Genomic DNA, 24,574 nt, shown 5'->3' with positions numbered 1-24,574 from the left:
CTTTTGGGAGCAGCCATGTCGTCCATCTTTTATATACAGTCAATGATGAGGAGGTGGCCTTTAAAAATACCAGGGGCTGTCTTTTCCCGACGGTCCATGAAGGCATCCCGACGGAACACGTCCGACGCAGAGTGGGTGTGGTTACGCCAGCGTCACAGGATTATGTTGCTAGGCTGTTAGCTGCAGCTCTGAGGCTCCAGCTCAGCCGCGGGGTTTCCTCTTTAAATCTCACATTTGTACAAACACTCTGGCGTCTTCAGGTCGACAGAGGTTTGCACGTGTCGATTTATTATTTTAAACATTTCAACTCCGCTCGGTTTGGTGCAAACTCCGCGTCGGAGGGAAACTCGAGGAGCCGCATCTGGGCGCAAAGTCTTCGCTCGCTAGCATCCTCGTAGCCGGAGGTGTCAACAGGTCGCAGCTGCAGCAGCGGCTCGCTCACTGCGGGAGGGATTCATGCTCCGGGTCAGTGCAAGCGACGTTAAATGAAAGAGAGACTGCGTTAAACTCCAGGATGGAGAAAGTCTACTCCCGGGATTAGTTTAGAGATGTGATGGCACAGAGCTGCAGCAGGAGACAGGCGACTCTTTCTCTGTGAAGGTGACTTCTGTTATTTGTTTTCTGTGCATGGTGGTGGTGAGATGTTTGTCTGTGGAGCAGCAGTAGACAGAGAGCAAGAAAGAAACACCTCAGCAATAGCATGAAGGATTTGAACAGTCACAGTTCAATTGCATGTAAAATATATATTGTAAAACTGAGAGTTAGTTTATAATGTCACCTGGTCTTTGATTTATGACTTCGAAGTAGCATAACATTGCTAATACTTTGCAATGTTGTTGTACTAATGCTAATGCACTACTTTGTTGATGTGCTCCCAGAAATACAACATGCACAGAATCATCCTTTTTTAAATGACTTATTTATTATTTTTTGATGTACAGAGCAAAACAGTCATGGCAAAGACAAGACATGGCAGAATGATTTGGTAAAATGAAATGTGATTACCCTTGGATTTTGAGGTGGTAATGAACCCAGAAGAAACAGTGGCCGATCTTAATTTCTTTTTGTCCCAGCACAGGTTCAATTGCCACTTGGTCGTCCCAGTGGTGCATCACAAGTGCATAGGCCATATAGGAGAGTGTACATTCCTCTACAATAAAGACAGTCCACGAGGATGCAGACATTTCAATCATAATTCTCCAGTGTTTAGGATAATCTCTTCAACACACCCCAGACTCCAGTTATTATCAAATGCAACCACAATGTAACCATTGTCAAGTCAAGTGATACCAGATCTCCTTAAAATAATCATTGATTTTTACCAAATGTGGAAAAATGTCCAATACTACAGAGACTAGCTGATTATTACATCTTTAAATGACTTGTGTTATTTTTCTTAAAGTCCAAATAATCCAAAATATAGAATAATATTCAGTGTAATGATATACTGTATATTGCAAACTGCTCATTTTGAGAATCTGTAATCAGCCTCTTCCGTCTCTGTTTTGCCATGAAAATTAATTAATTGATCGCTCATAAAATAGTTGCTTAGTTATTTTCTTCAGTTGATTAATATTAATAACTTATTGTTTCAACTCCACTTTCAAAATGAAAATTGTATCTATTCTCTTCCAGGAAAATGCTGACAAGTCATAAACAATGACCATGACCTGGATGGACACAAAATGGTGAACGTTTTCCCTTTTACTCCCCCTTTCTCATGAGACCAGCAGGAAGATATGGGCGTCTTAAGACTGGTATTCAGAATCATGGGTAGGATCAGTACGTTCAGGTCCTATCAGTTCGTGCTTCTCCTGGCTGCTGCTCTCGCCGTCGTAGCTTTTTACTACTTTGGCTCTGAGAGGCAGAACTTCTCCAGCACCACAAAGAGGATCAAGCAGAGTCAGGCCAGCCACAACACCAACAGAAACGATGCAGACCTGACTGTGGACACCAGGCTCTCGCATACGACAGGGTCTGAGGAGCAGGGAGATGCAGGAGGAGAGAGTGAGGATATCAGGTCAAAGACAGGGCCCAGTGAAGCTGCTGACCAACGCTACCACGCACTCATGATGTTCACCAAGGTCGACAAGAGCCGCAGCCTGCAGGACAAGTTCCGGGTGGCCATGTTGTCTATGGTGGAGCACGGACACTTTCTGGAGGGAGAGGTGTTGGTGCTTCATTTTGTGAGCGACCCGGCCAGCAAAGAACTGGGAGAGAAGATGCTGCAAGAATTTCTCCTTGACGCAACGTTTAAGTACGAGGTAAGCAGTTTAAAGATTTGTTGGCTTTGTGCCGTTTGTCAATCTCCTCTCAATGCATAAAAGTCTCTAAAGCTGCTTTATGAGTATTTCATTTTAAGACAAAAGGTAGAATGGCACTGCATACCCCCTGCCAAGGTCCAACAGTCCCTTCATAAATCAGTATTTAAATTCACTCTATCCAAATTTTTTATTGGATCAGCACACACTCATGAATATCAGTCCTCTAAATATGCCGGATTTTCATCAAGATTCATGAATTATTCTCTGAGAAATCAACAAATATATTGAAAAATGCAATGTTGAAGAAAGATCCACACCAAGGTTTATGGGTCCTTTCTTGGGTCATGCTCCACCCCTTCACAAAGTTTAGTTGAAATCACCTGACTAGTTTTTGCGTTATCCTGCTAACTAACAATCAACCGCAGATGAAAACATAATTTCCTCAGCTGAGGTCATTTATTCTGATAAGAAACAGAATATGAAGAAATAACACTTTTCCTTATAAGTCGTTTTGGAATGCTGAAAAATTGACCTGACAAAAGACTTATGAAATTGTTGTTGACTATTTTCACGAGTTTCTTACATTTAAAAGACCAAACAGTAACAGTTTAGTGACGCAACAAAAAAAACTATTGCCAACTGATTAATCAATAATTAAAATCAGCTTTACTCTGGGTTGTGGGAGACATTTACTTTAAAGAATCCTGACCCCTTAAAAAATCCTTGTCCTAGATGTTTGAGTTGGCTGTTTGAAGTTGAAACACATGGGGGCAGTGTTGACCTGCCAAACAAGTCCTGGGGGGGGGGTATCCCTCCACAACTGTTCTCTTCCTGCCAAAGCAGAGGATTATGTTCCCTCTCTGTTGGTCTTTCTCTTACATGCAATATCCTGCATCCTCCTTTGTATTCTGCACAGAGAACATGATCACAAACTTGCTTACAACTGACTCATCCCTAAATCCTCCTCCTCAGCAGCAGCAGCATCTGGTGTAGCTGTAACAGCTCTCTATTAGCTCCAACGAATCCCAGGCCTGCTCTGCTTTTGGTCCGAGGTTTGTTCAGCTTGACATATCTTGGCAGCATGGAGCCCGTGGGTTAGATTACTCACTATTCATTTCACTCTCTACACTCAAAGACTCTTCTCAGAGTCTCGTTCGGTAAAATTCAATGATGATGTGAGATCTGCAACACTCATTTAAACCGGGTCTGTTGTGTTACCAGGTGTTAGACAGCACCAGATAAGTGTTTATCCGAGCTGCAGCTCAGACTGGCACGCAGAGATGATTCCTCCACCCCTTCCTGTAATGCACTACCCAGCCAACATTAATAATCACTGATTGCTCAATAACTACAGATGTTTGCCAAGATACATAACACATCAGTGGGACAGGGATAGCACAGAGTAGTGGCAGTATTAACAAGGATCACAAACTGCTGGTCATTCGACAGATTGCAGGTTTCAGTCATGTTTTGCATCACCTTTCGGACCCACAGTCTACGTCCATTTTTATGGAACCAAAAAACACTCACAATCTTGTTTGTGTCTTTATTGAACACAACATTCAGTGCTGTTACATAAAAAGTAAACTTACATAAGCATTTTTTGTAAATTGGTCCCTTCATATCATTCCAGTCCGCTGCTTTTAAACATGGATTGAGATAATGACTCATGAAATAATTGTCTGCCACCACCAACACTTGTCTCTCTTAATGTGCACTCAAACACTCAGTCCTGACCAAGTTACAGCTGGGATGCAGGCTGCCCAGAGGCTGACGCAGGCAGTGTATCCGAGCATGCTGACATCTCGAGTCTCATTCTTTTTAATTATTTATCTTAAAGGAGCATAGTGGTAAGACAGTGGTTATGCAAGAACTGTAACCTCCGTCTCTTCCAAACAACTCAATGACCCACTTGACAGTCGACAACAGGTCTGTGGAGTCACTGCCCCAAGGCTGTGCTCATTACTGCTGAGCAGCTTTGTCACTTCACACTGGAGTCTTCAGCACTGTGTGCTCTGGTGCTAATGATAGGTTAAGCAGAGTGTCACGAGTCCCTGTTCCTTTTAGCAGAAATAACTGAATGTCATGAAACTTAGTGAAAGTAAATCAGAGGTCATCATGAGGTTTTTAAGAGCTCCTGAATGTGGGTCAATAATACTTGACATTTTATCAACGCTCCCAATGTGCAAAAACCTGCGTATAATGCACCCAAAATAAACAAGCAGCAAGTAGCAATCTTCAATCCTTCATCACAGTCATAACTTAGCTCTCCTTTTTAAAATACCTTTTTAAATTACAGGAGTTTGAGATGCTGAACTAAAAGCTGCAGAGTTACAACAATAGCAGAAAGATCAGATAAGATCAGCAATTTGTGCAAGAGTTGGGCATAAGTGTCTTTTAATTGACGTGAATTGGTAAATAAAGGGAATATAATGCCTGAAGATGTGTTTTCTGAAGAAAACATTTCAAAGCCACAAGTCTGAACCAACTTTGCGTCAACAGCTGTTGCATTGAAATTATAAAAATGCTTTGTACAGGTAGAAACCTGTAGAGACTTTGAATGATCAACCATTGTGGAATTTGTCAAGTTTGTGTGAAGACTGAGAGCGGTACAAACCCAAAGACTTCTTAAGAAGTGCTACCAGTGCTCAAGAACTCCATGGGTGGGATGGTGCATTTTAAAGGCCACGAAGCAAAGGGTCAGTGTCTTCACCTTTTATATGAAGATCCTCTGTAAATGATCTCCTGATATCAAAGAGTCTGGTTTGTGCAAATATTCAAACAACACTTTGTGAACTTTTTTCTTCTTTCTAGCAGATTTGATTAAAAGATGTGTACATTATATTTGAAAAATCTGCCCTTGCAAAAGACCCTACACGTTTCTGACAGAGAAAAAAAAAGTCAAATGAAAACAATACTGACGTTTTAAATTTAACTACATATACGGCTTTCCAATGTAATGTGTCTCATTCTGTATTAGAGTACAGGCTTAAAGGTCTTCATTTCTCCCTCTCATACTGTCTTCAGGAGAGATTATAGGGAGCAGGTCCTGCCACCAAAGTCAAAAAAGGAAATTTTGCTCGTTCCTGGCATCTCATCAGCTCACTGTGCAAATGACTGCCAAACATGTCCAGTCTCAGTCGGCTTTGTGCAGCTAGTTTTGTCTGTATGCCAAAAACAATTTTCTGCCACATAGACTGGATACCAGTGTTATCAGAAGTTTAGGTAATAAACACAACAGTATTTGTTTTATCGCTTAATAAAAATGCTGTTTTGCTATTGCCGCTCGTCATCATGTTGTAAAGTCTGTGATCTGAGAAATCTGGGTCAGAAAAGTGGAGTGGGCCTATTGAAATTGTATTCTGGAAGTGAAGTATAATGTTCTTCTAACATAACTACAATATTTCACCAAACATCATTACCCTTTTCATGTTGAATTATTATGTATTAGGTCCTTGGAACTAACTACTTCTAACCGTGGCAGTGATTCCATGTGCCTTTACATGACATTACCAGCTGCAGTCCAGGACATGACTGATATCCGCAAATGGCAGAGGGCTTACCTTAATCTGTGAGGGATCATTAAATTATATTTTCCCCACCGAGGCACGTGGCTATGGAGTATGGCAACCTCCATACTGTCCAGGTTTTAGATTAAGCCTCTAACATACACACTTACTGATGTCAGGCTTAACACAGACACGTCTTGATCGTCCTCTGGAAGTACTGTTTTCCTCGAATCAACATATTTAGGTCTTCTCCTGCAGGAAAGCTTGAATGATTATCAGTGCTTAATGTATTTTAAAAAAAATCCTCTTTCAGTAATCTGTTGATGTATCTCCTGTACATGGTCAGAGCAGAAACTGCTGCCTCACAGCTGTGGACGGATTAAAAGCTCTCAGGAGCAGCAGAAAATTTCCACACAAGACGACAGAATGAAAAGAATTTGGGTTGTAGTTTAATATAAGACCTTGAAAATGACATGTGACAATGTTGTACCACACAAAAAATAGTGCCTTTGGTTTTATTCTTCCTAGTACACTGTAAAGTGATCGAGAGGTTTTAGGAGGCCAGAAGTTTTCTGTACTGGGGCTTTTCACCAGTTTGTCTTTCCATTTTGTTAGTACATCACCGGTCCTGTTTCTGTACCCCTGCAGCATTGATCGAATAGCATTGATCACCTTTCTTAACACGACGGAGCTAATTTTCTTCCAGCTATAAAAGTCAGGAGACTTTTCAACTCAATACTGTGAAGGTTTCTCATCGAATTATTAGATTTAATGTCGTCTCCAAGTGACTCACTTCAACAGAAATCTGCATTAGCAAAGACAAAGATGACAGTTAATCGCTCTCTAACTTCTCTTCAGAACTAAGTCGCATTTGTGAGCAGAGAACTGGAGGCAAGCGTCAGATTAGTTTGAGTCACTTTGGTTACTTTTGCAAATTTAAGAACCAAATGTTCTTTTTCTATCTGTACAACTCATCATTCCTGCTTTTCTATGGTTTTCATTGGATAAACATAGAAAAGAACAAAATGGGCCAATTCAGTTTCAGTTATTTCATTTCAAAAATATTCTTGTTGCCTCCAACTTGTAAACCTGGATGATGAAAATGTACTTCAGTTGTTGACCACATGTTCTGCAAAAGTCCAGATGATTGTGTTTAGTTTTGATGAGTACTTATGCTTAGAAAGATAATTACAAAAAATACAAAATTCTTTGAAAGGTCTTAATTAAGCTTGATGTGATAGCCCAGCATGCAGAGGCATTTTTTCTTCACTCAATTTTTATTGTAACACAAATGTTAAAACCAGAAAAACACAAATTAAGCCACTAACCAAAATCTCAGACAGTGATGGTCTAATAAAGCTGTATCTTATCCAGCATCCTAAATAGTTTCCCAGCTCCTCTGCAGTTTGGTGATTGTTGCACTGACTTGATTTCCCTGCTGATCTCTCCTGCAGGTGTTGTTTCATGACGTGGTGGCTCTCACACAGAAGCTCTTCCCTATCGTGGAGGCCATGCAGAAGCACTTCAGTGCCGGCTCCGGAGCTTACTACAGCGATGCCATCTTCTTCCTGTCCGTGGCCATGCATCATATCATGCCTGACAGTAAGAAAAGCACATTTCTTTGTAGTAGTGATTCAACTACAGATGTAGATTACTTCAGAATAGCTTGCTGGTTGGAGATCAGATGAAAACAGTTTGAATGCTGAAAGGTCATCTCACCCATATTTCAAAACAATGTAATGTCTCTCCTGCCCATGCATCTGGGACCTCTTTCACCACTCCAACGCAACAGGGATGAAAGGACTTTCAAGCTGGTCAGAAGTTTAAAATGACACTGACAGCAATATATTTTCAAAGTTAAAGTTTTATAAATGGTATTTAGATGTAAACCACACCATCAGAAAACATTACTAATTCAGATTTAGACATTGTTTAGTATTTTTCCTTATTTTACAGCCTGCAAAAGCAGACATTGATCCTGTATTTTGATATTTTGTATTTAGGCTACCCTCTTTATATTTATTTATTTAATCATTTTATTGTTGCTCTGTTTTGTACCCACAAAGCTATTGCATATCTGTTCATCCTGAAACATCCTTTCTTATCTGAATGACCGGTCTAAGGATGTACATATTGTACAGGTGTGATTTGTAAAAGAAATAGTAGAAATTCGACTTGACTTCAGCATTTTTGTTGCTATATATTGGGCTATAACTGCACATAGCAGACACCAGAACTTAAGTTGTACTAAAGGACTAATCAAAAAGTTTCCAGCTATGTTTAGATGAGATGCAGTACAGCCCCAATTTGTTTCTGGCTTGAAATGTTTATGCATTTATTTCTACTTAAAAAGAGTTTTTTTTTTAAATTCACTCAGAGGCTCACATCTCTATTCCGGCACAGTACACAGCTGGAAAAGCCAGTACGGGCAGGTATCTAACAGACACGTGGCATGCTGCAGAGGCCCTGGGGAGTGCGGAAGGAAGACGTGATCTATTACTGCCACCCACATTACTGCCCCCTGTGTTGGCGCTGACTGATGGCAGCGATCTCCTCCGGCGTTCACTGTTGTGGTTCGAGTCGGTGGGTGTGCAGCATGGGGCGTCAGTCCACAGATGCACCAAACCATTTTGGCTTTTTGGGTTTCAATCAAAACAACACAAGTATATATGAAACCGGAAGTGTGTCTTGCAGAGAGCAGAGCATCATCCCATTGAAGGTTTTTTAAACTGTAGCTCAGCGTGCACGGCGAGGTGTGATGTGGAAAGTCTGGATCATAACACTTTTGTTCTTGTTAGAAATACATTTTGTGTTCAAATGGTTTCCCACTTCCAGGAAGATTTCTTTCAGCCTTCACAACCCCTGTGGTCAAATCCACGTGTTCATTGAGGTTTTCTATCGATCATCAAAGTTTGCTATTTAAACTACTCGATGAGAAAGTCATTTAGAAAGCAGGAGAGGAAAACTGTGGAGGAAAAGATGGATGTCTTAAGGCATGAAAGATTATAAAAAATCCTGCTTGGATGTGGTGTGTGAGTCTGTGGTTGTCAGTCAGCTTGTGGTGCAGTATCAAATTGCTTAGATTATAGAGATTTTATAGTGCTACTGTGTGTTTTGTATGACAGCTGAACTGGAGTTGTGTGTCTACTGTCTCATGTTGCTTCCTGGAAATCCTTATTGATCAACCAAAGTGCTTCTTGTCTTTCTCTCCATCCAAGTGGTCAGACGTTTCTATTTAAACATTCTTTCATCTGGAAAGGGAATATTGAGTTTGTTTATTTTTACTTATCAACTTAATTAGGGGTTGAGATACGATACACAATTTTGCTCAAAATAACAGTATAATTATAATTAACAAAAAAATTTATTCACAGGTTGATACATTTTATGAAACCCATCTACCATACATCAGTGTCTCTGTAAGAAAAAATGACCTTTTTAAATGGAAAAATAGAGCTTTTATTTTAAAGGTTTCACAGACAGATAAGACGGAACTGTATATCTAATTGCAAAGACAATTGCTAATAGACACACAGCAATAATAATGCAATAATCTCATAAACTAGCCTCAGGATGAGCTACCACAAATAATCCAGGCCTCAAATATCTGCACTCAAAAAATGCCTGCATGTTAACAGAATATAATGAATATGCATGCTAGTGTATTGCTAATAAACTTGTTTGGTGTTTGTTTAGTGGAGAATCTATTTGTAGATACATCTTTGACAGTCGAGTATTAAAGATCATGGTTGTTCTTGGATATAGCAGCTTATCGAAATAATTTTAACTTTGGAGCTTTTAAGCTCTCGTGGTCTTCATCAGCAAATGGACATTGCTTTATAATCTTGTAACCTTGAATGTTGAAAGCTCTGAAAAAAACACAAGTGGACTCTGAGAAAAGATTGTTTGGTCAAATATTAGTTAGTAATTAACAACAGCTTCTGTGACACCCCTAAAACTGTGACAGGCACTTAATGAGAGCAGTCAGGTGGAGAGAAGACTATTTTCACACCTCAGACATCTGTCTGTGGAGGACGGCAAATAAAACTACACAATGGAACAATGTCATAATTAACGATAAGGTTCCTAAGAAACTGTTATTGTTAGTGGAGAGGTGTTGCATGTTTTGCATCCCCTCTAGAGGTCTCAGCATGTTTGGACATGAGTCTCTTCCACAACCCCGACCTTTATTTTCCACCCAAGGTAAAGACGACACCGCTAATGTGTGACTCGCTTTATAAACATGAGAGGTGATGGAAGAGGGCAGTAACTGATCTGCTTGTCATCAGGGAGGCCAAAAATAACATGGCAGATAAACAGTATGCCAAACATTTTCTTTAGGGTTCTCTCTTTATTTTCTTGACTGTGAGCAAATCGATGGGTTCTGCAGCATGAATTTCTGGAAACTAATCTTCTTCTTGTGTGATAAAACCTTTTAATTGTTTAGCAGTTCTAATTCAGGATTTACAATTTTTTTTATTTATATAAGCTGAACTCTAGAATGTTGCTATAGTCAAACCTCTCATCCTGCGTCCCCACGGGTAATAACACAAATCTAACAACTTTTCCTCAGTAGTTATTGATATAACTGGGTTGAATGGAGCTGAATTTGAATGTCCCCACAGCGGCCCAGTTATACAGATGTAGTTGATCAGGTGCACGAAGGGTCTAATGTGGACTTTGATTTGGAATTCCAGAGAACTGGTTTAATGCAAGACCACCCAAAAACCCATAAAAGGCAGTGGATGTTTCGTACAGAATTGTGTACAAGTGTCAAAAGATACCTCAGATTCAGGTGAGAATATTGGACCTCAGTCAATCTTTTGTCACCACCCAGGACTAATGCTACGTGGAAATATTGAATTTACCAATATTATCTGCTGGCATACTGGACAATATTGATGTAGAGCTCTGAACAAATATAACCTCCAAGTATTCACTATTGTATATACTTACATTTGTCAGTCCTTTTTCCTGTAGGTCACCCTCAGAGACCAACACAATGACTTGGGCCAGGTTTACGCACATATGGCGTCAGAAAAACACTAGACTTTATGTTTCCTGTGTAGACAGCTAGATATCACACAAGAATCTTATCTAATCTGTGAGACAGACGACAGAAAAACACCATGTGTTTAACTAACACATGTTGAAGTGCATGTGATAACTTCTCATGGAGATCCCCTGGAAACTGAGAATGAAACCCAATAAAACATCACTGACGTAAATCCCCACTTTGATTCCAAGTTTCCAAGAACAACATTAAACAACAAAGTGATTAATACCAATTAGATTTAATTTGTCAGTTAGTAGTCAAGTAACTTTCTTAAGTACTGTGTCAAAGCAATGGGGTTGGACTGGAAACGCTCCAGTAAAACTTGTATTTATCAGTGTTGGTATTTGAAACATCTATTGTCTTGAAAAAAAAGATTAAATATTCCAATAACGCGATCTACTGTGAGAAATTAAAGGGGTTTTAATAATGTAATACCATTTAGATAATTACAGTCCCTAACTTGATTTTAATTTAATCATAAAGACTCAAAGTCTGAAGCTTATTTGTTTTCTCCTCTCTTTATATTTCATACCCTAACTTGTGCCCTGAGGAGCCTGGTTAGCTGTAGACTGTTTGTATTTTTCTTGCTGCAGGAAACACATCAGAGTTTGGGAGTCTAATGATTGTGAAAATTAATTTAAAGTGTTTACCTTTTTAAAAGAGTAGCACCAGTGTGTTTTTCCACAAAGGCTGTAAGTGCTCACATCAAGACTGATATTAGGGCTTAACCAGGTTGACCCACTTTTTTCTCAGGAAAAAATGTGATGTTGGATAACATTGTCTCTGTTGTCTTGTTGCTGTGGCTGGGTGGAGGTTTAGTCAATTATGAATGTCGGATCTATCCAGAGCCTCGGGCGAGCTACAAACCATCGTAACAACGTTACTCCTGCAATAAATTCTCAAACCCCCCCATGCTCCTGGCTGAGACTGATCTTATTTCTTCTCATGGGTTCCCTCCAATACTGCTGATAAAGAAAACATCAGACTATATGTAGTTAAGAGCTTATTGAAATAAAACAGTGCTATGTGGTGCATCTACAGTGGACTTCTACTGGGTTGAATCTTATCTATGTGCATTTAGTCTCTCTTTTTTCATTCTATTTCCCTCCATCATTCCTAAATCACGCTTCCCTTAATGCTGCCTGAAAATGAAATAAGATCAAACAATGAAAACTTGGTACATACTGTATATAGTGTATTAGCAAGTCACGCAACATTGATGTCTATTTAAAAACATTTTATTTTAATACATTTCATGGCAAATGAAAATATGTCATGCTTGCTGGATGCAAACCCTCATTCTCTCACCATTTCACAATTGAACTTACCTGTCAATAAAAACCAGATGCATTATAATCAGCTGGATGGTAAACTCTGTATCAAACCCACTTGTTTTCTCCATCATCATGCTGAGGATATGATGGACAGAAACATGGAATAGGGTGGAAGCATAAGAACCCTCTGTCTCATTCTCCTTTTCTGTCAAGGCTCATATTCAGCTTTCCAAAAGCTGTTGCTTTTTTTCAAGAAAACAATGTTCCTTTTATCGCTCTATTTATCATGAAACGGAGAGCATGCTAGGTGTTTTCATCCTAATCACATTTTCATGATGAAAACAGGAGACGCTTCTATCAGGTTAAGAAGAAACACGTTCACAAGGATGAAGAATATTTATATTTATATTTGAAAGTGTTCTCCAGCTCTCACACAAGCAACAAGCTGTGGAGGAAAATTACAACTCAGTTATTAACTGATCTCTGTTCTTATAACAAGAAAATCCAGCAGCAGAACAGTCACCGCCCACCATCCGACTCTACTTTTACCTCCACAACTTTGTGTTGAGTAACTGATCTAACATCAAATGCACCACATCACAATGTTATAATAATTTAAGACCCTCTTCCTGTTCTAATCCCACTAGTTAAGCCTGGTTAGTGCAAACAAACAGCACCGACCACTCAGAGATTACACTTGGTGCCGCTCTCTGTTGCCACAGCATACGAAGGCATTGTCACGACAGCTTCCTTGTTTGGAGAGCACAGAAAACAGGTCGCTGCCGTACTGCTGAGTCTTGCTTTTCTGTCGTTTGTTTCAACATCTTTTTTCAGCGCATACTTCTTGTCCACCCACGGTCTTCCGTGACAAACTGTTGGACCAGCTCATATGCTGACAGGTTGACAACTGTTGTGGGGAAATTCTATGTAGTGAAATACAATTTTCTGTTTAACTGTGTCCCAATTCAGAGGCCACCTCCTTCAGAGGGTGCAGTCTATGTGGCCTACAGAGCAGGTTGACTTCATGGGCCAACAGGAAGGAATGAACTTAAATGAGACGGCCTGGTCTATTGAAGATTTCTGTGATGTGTAGCTCTGTTGCCTCGTGACAAAGCTACAGGTGGATACGAACTGCATTGCCCTTTGGTTATTTCAACACGTGCACCATTGGCCTGATACTTGCATTTAAAAGTGTCTCATCAATTGCCAGCGTCATTATCGCTTTGCAAGACCATTTATCACCAAAGTGCAATGAATCGTGGGATAGGTTGGCCTCAGAAGGAATCTTTGGAGCCTTGGTTACTCAGGAATAGAAGAATGCATTTGTCGGAGCCTTTGCAATGGGACAGTCTATTCACTCCACTGTGATGCGATCGCTCTTCAAATACAGCCTCAAGGATGCAGCCCTTGAACTGAGACACAGATATTAAGTGAACTAGTTTTTCAAAAAGCCTCTTGTGAAGCCTCTTTTTTATTTGTTAAGATGGTGATGATATGGATGGATTCTTGCGCACAATTCTGATAATTTTTAATGGATTTTCAAGATTCATGTGATTCTTAAGCAGCTCATAATTTTTGAATAGCTCCATCTTGTAGGTCCTTCTGCAGCAGCTGCACAGATGCCTTCAAACCAACCTTTTGCGTCGCCGATAAACATTCACTGCAGTAAAACTCCAGGCCGTCATCTGACAGTTTCTCTCAAGCTGACATTGCAAGTGTTTTCATCTGTTCAGTTTTGCCCACGGTGCACCTTTCCTGAGTATTTCCCATCCTTTCATCACCACGGCAACCAGCAAAACAGAGGAAGCTCAAACAATGAACAGATGAGGGCCTGAATATCCTGGTTGTTATGATTTCATCTATAAACAAGACACCATGTTAATCATTTACTGAGACACAAACTACACTTGAAGTATTCTCAACTTTCTATGTACTTCGCTGCATAATTTATAGACACATTTGGGCATTTTCAATTTTTAGGTTAATGGTAGCATTACAGGAAGGAAAACACAGCTACATCTTGAACCATATAATGCTGCTGCTCCTTTCTCCGAGTCTTTCCTTAGTTCCTCTATCTCTGTCTTCCTGTTAGGACTCTTAGAAGTGATTAGCCGAGCCGTCACTAGATGATGTGCCAGTTGTCAAAAAAATTCAGCCTTTGAACACAGCCCACTCTGATGTATATTTACATTTTCTGGGATCACACAGCGATCAGTTTGATGTCTCATCAGTGTAATGTACATTTGATGTCTTTTTTAAATCAAGTGCTCTTCTTTCAGGTCAGACGCGCATAGTGCAGCTGGACCTGGATCTGAAGTACCGGACCAACATCAGAGACCTCTTCCAAGAATTTGATCGGTTTCCTCCTGGAGCCGTAATAGGCATCACTAGGGAGATGCAACCAGTCTACAGGTAAACGACACAACCCTTACAACAATACCATACCGTAATTACTGAAATACCCTTTTATACCAGTCAAACAATGACAGAAACACAATAAGTACAATAAGGTGTACAGTTATTTAAGTACAAGGATATTTGCATCACATTTTTTGTCAGTCTTTAAATATTACGATCAAAGATCATCACCTGGACCCAGACAGGAGGCAGACATTTATGGATGGATGAAGCATTAGACTAGTTAATTAATTATATTAAAACTCTTCTTGAAAGATTCGTCCCCACAGCATGACAACATAAACTGATAGTCACTCAGTGTTTTCTTATTAGCTTGTTCTTGCTTTAAACTCTTGGTTCTACTGTACAAACAGACTGTTTATGGGTTTGTTGGCCTCAAATTGATTAATCAGGGCTGTTATACCGTATTTCTGCACAGTTTTGGTCAGATCTTCCACATAAGCAATATCCTTTTTGTTTGTCCCCATCTCTTTGTCTGTATTGTGTTAAACTATTAATCTCACTCACTTGTTGACCACAGATGCGTTTTGTTATTGTACTTTCAGGCCCTCATTTACATACTCACAGTTATTTTCACAGACAGTTTCAGAGTGAGAAAGAACATCAGACATCTTTCATACAAACCGATTCACAAGAACCTCAAAAGTGTTACCAGTCTGTCATTTCTCATCAGAATCTTAAAGAAGTATTTCACAGGAACCATGTGTAGCATTTCTGATGGTCTATGTTTCCTGCTTCATCCGCCTCTCCAATTAATAATCAAGAATAGAGAAGCAACCAGCCACAAATCCCAAACTGCTCAGTTGTGCCCTTTTTACCTTCATGGAGACATTTGCTGTGAGATAGTTTTTGATGGTGCAACACTGACAGACTGATTTGATGTTTTCATGAATATGCTATTTTAAGTCCTGCATGGGAGTTAAATAAATTACGATTTGGCAGGAACTGAGCAGAGAGGCTTTTCCTCATATAATTCAGATGTGCCTCCAGTCTCTGTCAGACCTGTCTGGTGTAAATAAACAATCTGCTCATCGTCTCAGCCGAAAAACTCTGGCAACACGCTCATAGCACCAGCATAACCTCATATAACTGGTTGTATTATCTGACGAATTTGTTCATCGATAACTTAACATCAATTAGTTAAACTCAATTCAGGTCACAGCGCCCCTTGTTGCCATCTCAGTCCATTATTTTCATCCGAATAAACACAACTCATAATTTAGCAATGTGTGCATGGAAGTGTGTGTCAGAGTCACTGCAGCGGTTACTAAAAGATCTCAGAGTTGAGATTATTGTTATTATTGATTTCCAAACAACTGGATATCTCATGTGGAGATCTGGTTTGCCTCTGAGGTTTGTAGAGTTACTGCTGACCACAACTTCTGCTTTTACTGGAACAGTAGGTCATTGTTTATCAGTCAGGAAGTTGTTGAGTAAGAAGTTTTGGGAATCAGCCGCATGATCCTCTGATTTTCAGCTGTCCCATCACCCATTGAGCCACTGACTCAGGTGGGAGTTTTCAAGTAACAGCTGCTTGCTGGTAGAAATTCTAATGTTTTACTCATAAGTAGCCTTGTAAATGTGTTTGTAAGTTTCCCTCTGTAATTTCATGAACTAACACTAGCACCATATTCATTAAACTGTAACTAAGCATTTTTTAAATAATAAAATAACCTGCTAACTCTTGCCTAAGTTAATTGTTTGGCATTCAAATAATTCAAGACAATTCTTAAAGCCAGAAGTAATGGAATCAAATGTCTAAGAATCCTAAGACTATTAAAATAATTTAATAGAGAAGTTGAGATTCTCATATTTGATGACGGAAACCGTCAGAGATTGGACATTTTTCCTTGATTTTGTTGACGATGTATCTGTCATGGTGTTACAAAGTGGATAAATGATTACTTATATCTGTGAGCTGTGTTTCTATGAAGCAGTAAAGCTTTGTCTGTGTATAACTGTAAACGTGATGTCAGGTTTCTGAGGAAGAAGTTTTAGAAGTGGAGCTGTTTTCCTTGATTTGGCACCAACGTCTCTAAACGGACGTGTATCTGTGCCCCACCGCTGCTCTGGCTCAATGCTTTAATAACCTTGGGAATCCCCTACTGATGCTGTTCATAATGTGCCCACACACCCTTTATTTGATAAAACAAACAGCAGCACCAGGAGATGAGATTGTGCCTCTCAGCATAAACACTATCAGAGTTAGAAAAAAGTGTAGGACGTCAACAAGCTTTCACTTTGTGTGTGTGTGTGCCTGTGTTTGAGTTTTCAGGTTCAGACTTTTGAAGCACATTCCAAAACCAGTAATTGATTTTTCTTCTTTTTCAAAAAGAAATTAAAAAGTGTTGACAGCAGTTGAGGGTTGACATCACTGAGACTCTCAAGGATATTACTACCCATCCCTACACTTTGGCTTGGATCTGTGGAGACTTGTCATGCCAGGTGCAATTTCTGGATAAAAATCAAACATTTCATGTCGATTGAAAAGATTATTGACTGGGTTTAGGGTTATCACAGGAAGAAAATCAGAGGAGTCATAAGCCTCTCCCAACATCTTTATTGCAGGAACAAAGCAGGAATCAAATCATCTAAATTGCAGATACAGAATATTGGAATCTCATGATTGCAAACTGAAAGATTGTAAAAGTGTACCAGTGATGTACATTGTGGTAGCCTGTTAGAAATACACTAGGTAAATGATCCACGCAGCTGCACTGTATCCCAGAACAGTCCAGTATAGTTACACTGTCTGTGCATCAAGGTTTTTATTTATAAGATAATCCAGCCAGAGAAAACATTTCAGGAACAGCTTGTTAGCCCAGTAAAATGGCCTGTCAGCCATTAGCCAGCGGCCAATGGACAATGTAATATTGGAATTTTTGAAACCCAAGCCTTTGTGTGCATCCGCTTCTCTGGAGTGTATTCCTGTGGAGAGTGGAGATGGCTCTCGGCTCCCACTCTTTTTTTGTTGCTAATGGACAGAGCGTTATGCAGGAGAATACCTCCTCCCACCAACCACATCCTGCCACTGAGAGGTTCATTATTGGAGCAAATGCCCCGTGTCTTTTCTCCACAGCGACATTTGTAATGTTTTAAAAACCCAGGAGACAAGACCCTCTTATGTAAGTGTCACATTTAAAGCCACAAATACAAAGAAATACATCAAGTTGAGTCTCTATTGTGTGAGACATCCCACGTACTCACAGTTTTTTGCTCTAAGGTAGACATAAATATTCAATGTGAAATACAAAATTAAATTTTTTATCTAGTGATTATGAATCTTGGTATTTTCAGTTAGATGGCTGTAAGTTGTGTAGCAGGTTCAAGTCTTTGTTCTGAGATATTTTATGATTCTGTAAATTTGGATCTTATATTTGCAGAAGCACCAAATGCTTTTCCATAACGATGATGTTTAATGTATCCTCATCATGTTGCTAAACTACTCTGTGATGAACAGCCCCAGACATTTCATTTGTGTTCCACAGAACCAGACTCCCCTTTGTCAGCGTGAGTGTTTCACACAGCTTTTAGGGAGCAGGCTGTTTCTCATCCCGAAACAAAACGGAGGACACATTTGGACAGAATGTCCCTGTCATCTGCTAATGCTTTTCAGTGTCTCGCGAGTGAGAGACACTTCTCTTGAAAAGGGTGGCGGTGAAAATTGCAGGAAAGAGACGATGGAGCTGTGAATTGGCAGAGCCAGAGAAGAGGGACTTGTGGCAGTGATCTCAGTTACTGTAAGAGGTTGTGTAGGTGTAGATTGACTTGGTGTGGTTTGAGTGTTCTGGTACAAAGGAACAGAAACCGCTGCAGCTATTGTGACCAAGGACAGAGATGCATTCATGTCACAGGAAACTGTCACAGTTTACTATTGTTACTACTGTTGAAGTCCACCCATGCAACTCATTTGGCCTCTTTTTTATTATTATTATTATTATTATTGCACAATGTTGGCCGAAATCTTTCCAGGTTTTTTATTGTAGTTCATCGAAATAAGCATGAAAACAACACTGAGGTATTTGATATAGTGAAAGTTAGAAACATTTAAGGGTTTAAACCCACAGCTTTCTAAATAGTTCCTGATGTTATTTAAGTGAGAACGTGACTGGAAACATTTGAACTTAAATTACGTTTTTTTAAATCTATATTCAGGTTTGAAGTTTACTTGAGGTACAGACAGATCAGTCAGTGTGACTTCAGGAAACTTTCTAAAAGGCCAAGGTTGAGTCTGGTTTTCTTTGTCTGATGTTTATTACTTATTTTTAAGTCTTTAATTAGCACCACTGGTGAAAAAGCCCTTATATCAACTATCACCATCCAAATCCATGTGATATCAACTGTATCAATCATTTTATTATTTTTGTACAAAAAACTGTTAAAGATGTCAAAGATATTATTGAACCGACGACAGCAGACTTCTGGCGACTTCCCTCAGATAATTTTGGGAACATGCCGTCCCCCATCACTGTTAAAGGAGACATATTCTTTTCATTCAGTTTCATGATTTTAATCTGCCTGCTTTGATATTCAGAAAAGTATCAGTTTCCCCCGTACTGTCCATTGCTGCAGCTCCTCTTTTCTGCCACTGTCTGAAACTATAAAGCCCAGTTTGCCCTGATTTGCCTGCTGGCCAACTCTGTTGATGGTCAACGGCTTCCAGCGTGCATGGTGGAAATGTCAACTTCCACTCTGTTACCTGGTTCCAGAAGTACAGAAGTATCTGTTGGATCTACCAACAATGCCTTTCAGGAGCTTCAGTGTTTTCTGTGGGGGAAAGAAGGAGCCCCTGTTTCAGCTGACTTTAACTTTGCAGAGCTTTTACTCAGTAATACACTGGAAGAAAGAAAAATGGAAAAAGCATAATATGTCCCCTTTAAACTTTCCAAATTTTTCCTAACCCTCAACCAGTGTGGTGTCAGCTGTATAACATGACTGCCGTGGCATGTCAAGTAAATGCGGTTTGAATCACTTGGTACATTATGTCACAACAGCCGAATGGAAAAGCCTGTGTAAATGTTCCTTCGCTGACCGTGCTCATCCTGAATGTGTCTGCAGGCACGTAGCCCCGATGTATGTCTTTAAAGATGATGAACGCTCCACAGGGGCCTCGAGTCCCCAGCTACTAAACCCACACACTGTGTAAAACATTGTGGACGAGCTGCAGCTGCTGAATATAGGTCAGTAATAATATCAAAGTGTGACTCAGAGAATCCACAGCTCCCACTGGATTTGTTCAAACTGCACAGAGAGAAGAGAGTACCCTCTACAATAACGAGCATAATTATTCTACACAATTTTCCCACGTGTGTTTGTCTGCAGCAGAACAGCAGGCAGATCTCAGATGACTGTATATTTTGAAGTTTTCGATTTTTTAACTGCCCTTTGCCTCTCTGCTATCCCCTCATGTGTTTTTTAGCAAGCAGCATTTACCATTAATATTTAATCAACAGGTTACTTTTAGCTGGGCCAGTGCTAAGAATAATCCCATTTCTGTGTGTGTGAGTGTGTGTCTGTGTGTCTGTGTTCTTAATTATTCATGAGAAACAATGCTCCACCAGCTGTTAGTCAGAATATGTTCTTCTTTCTTAAAAACAGTACAGCCAGTGGCCACAATAGATTTGATAAAAATCGCACCAACAGGAGCACAGTAAGAAAACATCACACTCTGACCTATTTGCTTCTTATTTGTTCCATTTTCACTTGAGGGGAAAAAGCTAAATAACACATTTATGCTCAAACCACATGTTGTTCAGTAGACGATCATCAGCTCAGTGACTGAAGGAGAGAGCATTTGTTTTTCTGGATGCAACAGAACGGTTCCAGCTTTTGGGCAAGTGAACTGGCCCCTAACCAAACCCCCTGCCCCCCCTTTGTCTGAAAACTCCTCTGCTGAAGCTCAGTATTCTTTGAACATCTTGTCCCAGTTATACACACATGTTTAGTATATCCGGTAAGTGACATTGCATCATCTGTTTTTTAGAGGTGGAAAATATTTAAGATAAACTCATATCTCTGGAGTAACATTATCTATGATTTGTTCAAGAAATTTCAAATCAGGACCACATTTTACATTAATAAGATTTTCATACATTCTAAATATATATCAGAATGATCTAATAGATTGGCTGCCATCAATATAAAACCAGTGCTATATCAAACTACATTAAAACCTGTCTTGCCTGGAAAACCTTAGGAAATAAGACAATCTCACAAAATCCCTCATTAAGTCTTACTTGTCTGTACCTACATCAAATCCATGCATCTGAATGTTTGTTAGAAGAAGCGCTGTGTTTTTTAGCCACTTCAGAGTTGGTGTTTTGGCAGAGCATGGTGGTGAGTTGGCACAAGCCTTCCACGGTCCCAGCTCCCTTACTGTTTTGGCCTCGGTGTTGTTTGTTCAGCAAACGAGGCAAACAGAGATTCCCTTCACTTGTCTAAGCACAGGGCAGCCCCAGATAAATTCACCCATATGTCATTTTACCATCGGAGCACAGCTTCTTAAAAGAGAACAGGGATGAGTCAGGAAGCTTATACTGGCTCAACTAAGATTGTGGTGGAAAATACATCACTCATGGTTCCTGACTTTTCAGCAACTACAATTTCTGGATACTAAATATTTATGCAGAATATATTATATAGTGTAGAAGTATCTTCTACATGAGATTTTGTGCTCTGTGCTTTATTACCTATTTTACTTGTGGTTGAGCTCTGCACAAATGTACTTTCCCATTGCATAAGCCAATCTCATTTACTAATTTACTTTGTTAGGAAAGTTGATTAGCAAATTACTAATTAGTAGATTTACTTCTCACTCATTAGTTTTCTGACATGAACTCAAACATGAACACGAGTTTGCTTTTCACATATGAAGAACGCAACAGATTAATTAACAACAACAGGATAGCCCTTATTGCCATTGTGTTCTCACATTCTCTCTGACATTATCCAGAGATTTTACTGGCAGGAATAAAAACAGAGAATATCCAAAGCAACTGACTTTGACAGCCCCTGAAATTATCTGGAGTTGAGTGCATGACTTAAAATCAGCTTTGTGGACTAAGACTACAGTGTGCACCTCTTTCCCTCTTCCTGCAGACACACCTTCTGGCAGTACCGTAAGGAGAACCCGCAGACCAGAGTTGGCGACCCTCCTCCTGACGGCCTCCCGGGCTTCAACAGTGGCGTGATGTTATTGGACCTGGGAGCGATGAGGGCCTCAGCTCTCTACAACCAGCTGTTAGAGCCCAGTAATGTGGCCAAACTGGCCGACCAGTATCGCTTCAGGGGCCACCTCGGTGACCAGGACTTCTTCACCATGATCGGCATGGAGCACCCTGAACTGTTTTATTCCCTGACCTGTGGCTGGAACAGACAGCTGTGCACCTGGTGGAGGGACCACGGTTACGGAGACGTGTTTCAGCTGTATTATCGCTGTGAAGGACCTGTTTACATCTACCATGGTAACTGTAACTCCCCCATTCCAGATGACTGATCTCTGTGCTGCACTGCTGCTGGAAGAGAAACCTTTTCCTGCTTGTTGGGAGTAAATATCGTGACTTATTCTTTTCCTTTCCTGACCGCGCGCCTGTAGCCACAGACTCTGCCTCCTGCTGGTCAAGGGGCTGGTGAAGCTCACACTTACTACAAGTATGGCGTTCATCTGTGTCAACAGCTTTGGAGTTGCAGCAAAGCAGAGGGCTGCACTTACCTGTGGTACAAAGATGAAGAAATATAATCTGTGAATTTGAGTTTCAGTCACAGATCCATTGACAGGAAGACGTATCAGTTACTGGAATATCTGTGACGGGCTAAAGATGCACTTTGCAGGGTATTTCATTGTGGTTGTCAGAGCGAGCTGCATTGGCAATGTGTCAGTGTTGTCCTCATTCAAATGATGGTGGAGTCATCGTCGAATTTCCTGTTGTTTTAATTGCTTTCATTAAATTGGTGCTTTGGTTGAGAAAAGTCTAAAAGACAACTATCCTTTAGATTAGATCAATGAAATAAAGAATCAACTATTTTGTAGTTTTATTCAATTAAATGTGATCATTATTAAATGATCATTTGCTGTAGTGTCTCAATTGTGAGTATTTAATACTGAATAAAACAAGACGTTACCTTGGGCTCTAGAATATTCAACTTTCACACAGTTTTCTGATATATTGTAGACAAAATAATTCACCAATAAATCAAGAAAATAATCAGAGGATTAAATACATGATGAAAATTATTTTCAGCTGTCGCCCTAATTGCCAACAAATGTTGAAATATTAGTACGAAATATAATCTGCAAATGTGTCAGTCGCCACCTACAAACAGGAGGCCTCTACTTTTTTTCCATTTTCCTTCCATGTGTGGGACGAGTTCAGCCTGAGTCACTTTATCTTCCTGCAACACCAGGTGGGGGCTAATCTGGTGCCATTTACTTTCCACCCCTGGCTCGTGGAAGAAGAGGGAGGTTTAATAGCAGTTGACTCCATATTTTGGAGCCATGTGGGCGCAGGGCACAAACACTCTGTCATGGCTCTTTTAAGCACGTCTTCCTGCAGCTTGCAAGATAGGAAAAGGAAAAAAAATATCAGGGTGGAGGGGTCAAGTAGATAATGGCTAACAATAATGTGACTGATGTCTGTTGTTAGCGCTCTGCATTTACAATTCAGCCAAGGCCACACACACACGTCAAAGTGAGGCTACTGATGACACCTGAGAATAAACATAGCTCCAAATCAATAAGCTTCCCTTCCATTCACTCTGAAGCTGATCAGTATTGTTATAATAATACTCTTTAGCTTGAAAACATATTGTTAGAGGGGATGCTGAGAAATTCATGACTGCACTTTACAACTTCAAAACACACATGCTTAATTATGAAGGGTTTAATTGAGTAGACGATGGTTGCATTTATATTACCAGATTTTTGGCCCCTCATGGACAAATATACATTCATTGACAGTAAAGTCATCGTCTTAACTATATAGATTATGTATTTGAAAAGTATGATCAGACGGGAAACTTGTGCAGAGATGTAAACATTGTGAAAAGGACTTACCAAGTTTGTCACATCTTGAATATCTTTCTCCTCAGCAACACTGAGTTTTTAAACAATAAAATGCATTACGGCTTTGACAAAATACAAAACAATAAGTGCAATACATTCATCAGTCATATACTATTGATACCGGAAAGTCCCTAATCCATTGGTTGGCAGCATGGACTCTATATAAAGATGGACAATGCTTCTCTACTTCCTCCGTTTGTAAATGTGCAAAACCACTAATGTCAGTATTTAATAGTTCATTATCCATCTATTTGAAGCTTTATGTGTTTTTCTTCACCCTTTAATGGAAACACACACTCTCTCCTGTGTATAACATGGGGTAATGACAATAGGTAGAGATTTAAGATGGAGGGTGACATGAATGAACAGGTGCAACTTAATAAATGTAATAAAGATAGTGTCCTGAAACAAACCCTTGTTTTAACCCATCAGTCGCATGTTTTCGCTGCTGTGTCAAAGGGGAAAACGATTACGTTTCAGTTGAATGTGCAATGATCTTTTTAAAGGGCTCATAAATATTTGTGTCACAAATGTGTTTGTCTCACTCAGAAGCCCCTCGATTTAGAAAGCTATTAAAATGATCTTTTTATAGATGAACTTGATTTTATTTCTGCTATAAGTGTCCCAAATCAATTACATGATGATTTTCATATTGTTTTATAAAAAAATAAAAGACAAACAAAAGTTATTGGGTTCTTGTTCCAGTTATTAAACTGTTCACATGAGAGACTGTGTGTGTGTGGGAGGGAGAGCTGACAACACTCACGATGAACATGGTGCTTTTAGTCACTTAAAGTTTAGAATGAGCGCTGGTGACAATCAGTGTGCGTTGATCGGAGTGTCTGCACGTCTGTCATCGTACGCACCTGTGGCTGTGTTCTCGTTCGTCTGCCACGAGCGAGACGTGACCCCTTTCTGTCACTCAAACTTGCCAACGCAGAGCGAAATGCATTATCAGCCAGCCTCAGTCACTAAATGTGATGACATCAAAA

General features: G+C 39.9%; 1 protein-coding gene across 1 annotated transcript; it reads left to right on the top strand.

Moving 5' to 3' along the window:
- The first annotated feature begins 148 nt into the window (after nucleotides 1–148).
- Nucleotides 149–24,270, top strand: xxylt1 (xyloside xylosyltransferase 1). The gene is made up of 5 exons (XM_020081424.2): nucleotides 149–600; nucleotides 1,636–2,264; nucleotides 7,228–7,375; nucleotides 14,383–14,515; nucleotides 21,620–24,270. Exons 2-5 carry the CDS (start codon nucleotides 1,740–1,742, stop codon nucleotides 22,014–22,016), a joined length of 1,203 nt encoding a protein of 400 aa, XP_019936983.2. The 5' UTR covers nucleotides 149–600; nucleotides 1,636–1,739; the 3' UTR covers nucleotides 22,017–24,270.
- The last annotated feature ends 304 nt before the right edge of the window (nucleotides 24,271–24,574 follow it).

This window comes from Paralichthys olivaceus, chromosome 3 (genome assembly GCF_024713975.1).
Source record: "Paralichthys olivaceus isolate ysfri-2021 chromosome 3, ASM2471397v2, whole genome shotgun sequence".
NCBI lineage: Eukaryota > Metazoa > Chordata > Actinopteri > Pleuronectiformes > Paralichthyidae > Paralichthys > Paralichthys olivaceus.
Note: the sequence above shows the minus strand (reverse complement) of the source record. Positions and strands in the feature narration are given on the sequence as shown.

What these genes read in the sequence shown, in the direction of transcription:
- xxylt1 (XM_020081424.2), top strand. Translation starts at nt 1,740, where the DNA reads ATGGGCGTCTTAAGACTGGTATTCAGAATCATGGGTAGGATCAGTACG. An exon ending in ACGCAACGTTTAAGTACGAG is followed by an intron (nt 2,265 to 7,227) that starts GTAAGCAGTTTA and finishes TCTCTCCTGCAG; the next exon opens with GTGTTGTTTCATGACGTGGT. An exon ending in GCATCATATCATGCCTGACA is followed by an intron (nt 7,376 to 14,382) that starts GTAAGAAAAGCA and finishes CTCTTCTTTCAG; the next exon opens with GTCAGACGCGCATAGTGCAG.